This window comes from Otolemur garnettii, unplaced genomic scaffold (assembly GCF_000181295.1).
Source record: "Otolemur garnettii isolate 467f Iridium unplaced genomic scaffold, OtoGar3 scaffold00126, whole genome shotgun sequence".
Lineage (NCBI taxonomy): Eukaryota > Metazoa > Chordata > Mammalia > Primates > Galagidae > Otolemur > Otolemur garnettii.
The window spans coordinates 3647441-3651115 of NW_003852521.1; the positions used below are offsets into that span (position 1 = coordinate 3647441).

The following is a 3675-nucleotide window of genomic DNA, read 5'->3' on the forward strand; positions in this document are numbered from 1 at the left end:
TCTTATGCTATAGGAATAGCTGATGGGGAAATAAAATTAGACCATTTTCATCTCTGAAATACATTTTCTAAATTAGAACTCACTTGGACAGTTTTATAAAAATAAACTCACCTGGATACATCATAATAGGGTGTGTCGTTTTCAGCTAACATAGTTTGCACGATGTCAGCATCTGTTCTTAATGAAACTTGATCAGGTTCATTTGCTTCTTGAAATGTTATTCCATCCCCCAACCTGTTAGAGGGAAACAGGCTAGAGGAAAATACTTTCTGTTCACAGGACATAATACTTATGGATTTGCAATCTTTTAAAATAGTGGTTCTCAACTTTCCTAATGCCATGACCCTTTAATACCATAAAATTATTTTTGTTGCTACTTAGTAATTTTATGCTTGGGGTCTCCAGAACCTGATTAACTATAATAATAAAATAATTTTTTATGGTTGGGGGTCTCCACAACATGTGGAGCCATTAAAGGGTCACCGATTAGGAGGTTGACAACCAGTTTTAAAATAAGGTACTCAAAATCTTGAGACATACTGCCCATTTATGAATGGCATAATTTGGCTTAGTGGCCTCCATGGTTAATGACAGTGTAAATTGTGATTTTTTAAAATTATTCCATAAAATAGCATTCTTGCAATTTTTATCAGCTAGATAAACCAAATATAAGAGCTACTTAATTCAGTGTTACCAGAACATCAAGCAAAGGACACTTTCTTGGAGTACTTTGTTATACCAAGAATACCTTCACGTTGTAAAGTCAAAGATTTTATACAATATAGAAACTTAAGAAAATTAATCAGCATGAGAATGATAGCAAGTCATTATTTCATGATGTTTGGCATCATTTCTTACAAACATTTCTCAAGACCTGAGCATTAACTGCTTTTCTCTCTCTAGGACCCTAAGCTTTGCTTCATATGTTCCTCTGTATCGATCAAGTCCAAAGAATCTATGAATGGTTTCTCCAATCTGATAAATTTTGTGGTCCCTTCTCATTTCTACTCTTGTGTTTTAGCACAGAAGGGACGTACAAGGTTATATTGAAAGATTAAATACAGCCATGCCTTTGCCTGAAATGTGACTGTATTTGTAGATGCAACACCAGCACACTATTAGAATGGTGTTTGTGTGTGTATTTTTGAGATTAGGGTAAACCTTCAAGGAGTGTGTTAACTCCTCGGCACTTGTGTATCATTTGGTGATGTAGCAGTTGGTAGTCAGCAGCAGGCAGTCCTCTGAGGCCTCACAACTTGTGTAAACTTGAACAATCTTGGGATTGTGCTTCTGTTGTGGTTGCACCATTCCATAGACCATTCTATCTGGTTATCAAAGTAATAAAGGGATGCCTTTCAACAGATTTCACAGGGAACATGAATAGCTGTGGGATTATTCTCTCTATTGAACATAAGTCTGCCCTAGCAAAAAATCAGGAAGGACCAATAATGAAAAAGAAAGACAAAAGATTATTTTGCTTTTAGAGACAGTGGTGCCTGTAGACTGGAAGGAAAATTCAAACTAATGTGCTTTTGTTTCTTTTTAGTCTTTTAACAACAATTTATTTTATTCTGAAGAAATTTTAAATGTGAATTATATTCTAATATATGGCTGTGAAATATAGAGCACAACATGTACAGCAATACCATGAAGGAATTATAGTTTAAACCAAGGAGATGAAAAGTTACTGATTGGGTGTGGATAGCTCAGCAAATCAGTTAGCCCACATTTTCAATACTGGGAAAATGATTCTTCCTAGAGTTATTTCTTTACAACATGGTCTTGTACAAATTTGTCTACTCAACTGCTAATCTTAGTTATTTACTGATTGATCTTGAAAATGAGCTAAGATGTGGTTGGCAACTACCTCTTAGAGAAACTGAACTGAGAGGACAACTGATAAATAAAAGCTTATTACTTACCTAAGAGTGGTTTTCAAGAAAAAAAAAGTCAAATACCCCCTTTGCCATGTTTGGAAATGTGATCTACCCTCCCGGTAAAATTAACCACTGAGGTTGTTGTCTCTCCTGCCCTGAGACTGAATTCCACGACCCAAACAATTATGTCAAGTTGATATTGAAAAGAAAAACTTGCTCAACACATCAGTTAAAACTTTAAATAAATCATATATAACTTCAAATATTTGGTTGTCCAGAATAACGTATAGGATATTCTCATATAGGTGAAGGAGGAATGTTCACCTGTCTGAATGGAAAGAGAACTGACTTCAGAAGGGCACTTACCTCAGAGAAGGAGGCATTGCGAGGAGAGGATTTGCCCGTGTCTGGGAGAAGAGCACACAGAAAAGTGCCAGCAGCACAAGGAGCTGGGGCTTATTTCTGGTTTCCATGTCTGTGCTTCTAAAGAGAGAGAATCCCATCAGCCCTCGCAACCACAGAGGTCACCTGCAAGGTAATTCTGAATGTCTAGCAGTAAATTCCAATGGCTCTTACAAGTTTGGAAGTGTAAATTTTATCTGGTACAAAGAGTTGAACTGCAATGTTACTACTTTTTTTTTTTTTTTTTTTGGCTGGAGCTGGGTTAGAACCCACCACCTCCAGCATATGGGGTCGGTGCCCTACTCCTTTGAGCCACAGGTGCCACCCCAATGTTGCTACTTTTTAAAATCAAGATTTCTCTGAGTGACAGGTTCTTGAATACAAATTACTTTTAACTGTTCTTTTCTTCTGCTGCCTATCACCAGGCACACAGTTGGCCCAAGTAGATATTAAATGCCATATGTTTGTAGTGCTGGGAATAACCCTGTGGATAATATTTTTACAACAAACTTATAACATCCAAGTTTAGCCTCTTTTTGACTAAGGAAAACAGCTTTAGAAATTGATATCCTTTTGCTGTGAGCTTTTTGCATTTAACTAATATAAAACTAAGATGTTATCTTTTTAAGATTTCTTCTGTTCTTATGTGTATGTATGTATGAACACAATGTATATACATATCTTAGTATAAAAAATATTTTGTATAAACTTTATTCTTTCATAATTATAGATATTACTGGGAACTTAGTTTCTGAAACCTAGGTTTGAACAGCTTAACTCTATTAATGGTTGAGTAATAATAGCTAGGATTTTAATGAGTGAAATATTATCATTGATTTACATTTTTCCATAAAAGAAAAGGTATATTGACAGCCAAGTTTGCATTTATTGCATTTAACCCATTTACACATTTTATTTCTGAATATTTTCTATACAAAAACTTAAGAGTTCAATTTCTGTCTCTCTTGCTAGTGATAAAATCCCCAGCATTTAAACTTAACATAGAGGAAAAAAATACGTCATAGATTGACTTAGAAAAAAAACACAGCTCTTTCAAAATAAGTTGAAAACTTTAAAACATATACATCTACTGAACCCTTCAGTCTACCATTTACATATAAGCAAGCAAACATGAACTGAATGCATTGTTTGTAAAATCTGTTTTAAGTAGAAAACTGAACAGGGTAAAGCAACTTACAACCAAAAGAATTCAGAAAATCTACTCATGTGAGAGAAATTGAGGTATTTCTCTTCATACCAAGTGACTTGAGAAACTTGCGTTTTTGCTGTTGAAAAGGAGGAACACTGTGAAATTCTATTCAAGACATAGAAAAATTCAGTCTATTGTGAGAAAAGTTCCAGAGGCAGGGGGGTAAAGGAAGAAAGGTAAAGATTT

The 3675-nt window shown here is 35.0% G+C and overlaps 1 protein-coding gene across 1 annotated transcript in view; it reads right to left on the reverse strand.

Annotated features, from left to right (window-relative positions):
* Positions 1-2354, reverse strand: part of VIP (vasoactive intestinal peptide) — a 4350-nt gene extending 1996 nt beyond the window's left edge. Inside the window, exons 1-2 of the mRNA XM_003797881.2 lie at positions 2244-2354; positions 112-234 (exon numbers count right to left, since the gene is read on the reverse strand). Coding sequence (XP_003797929.1) covers positions 112-234; positions 2244-2350 — 230 coding nt within the window. The 5' untranslated portion in view covers positions 2351-2354. The remainder of the gene's footprint in view (positions 1-111; positions 235-2243) is intronic.
* Positions 2355-3675: the final 1321 nt, after the last annotated feature.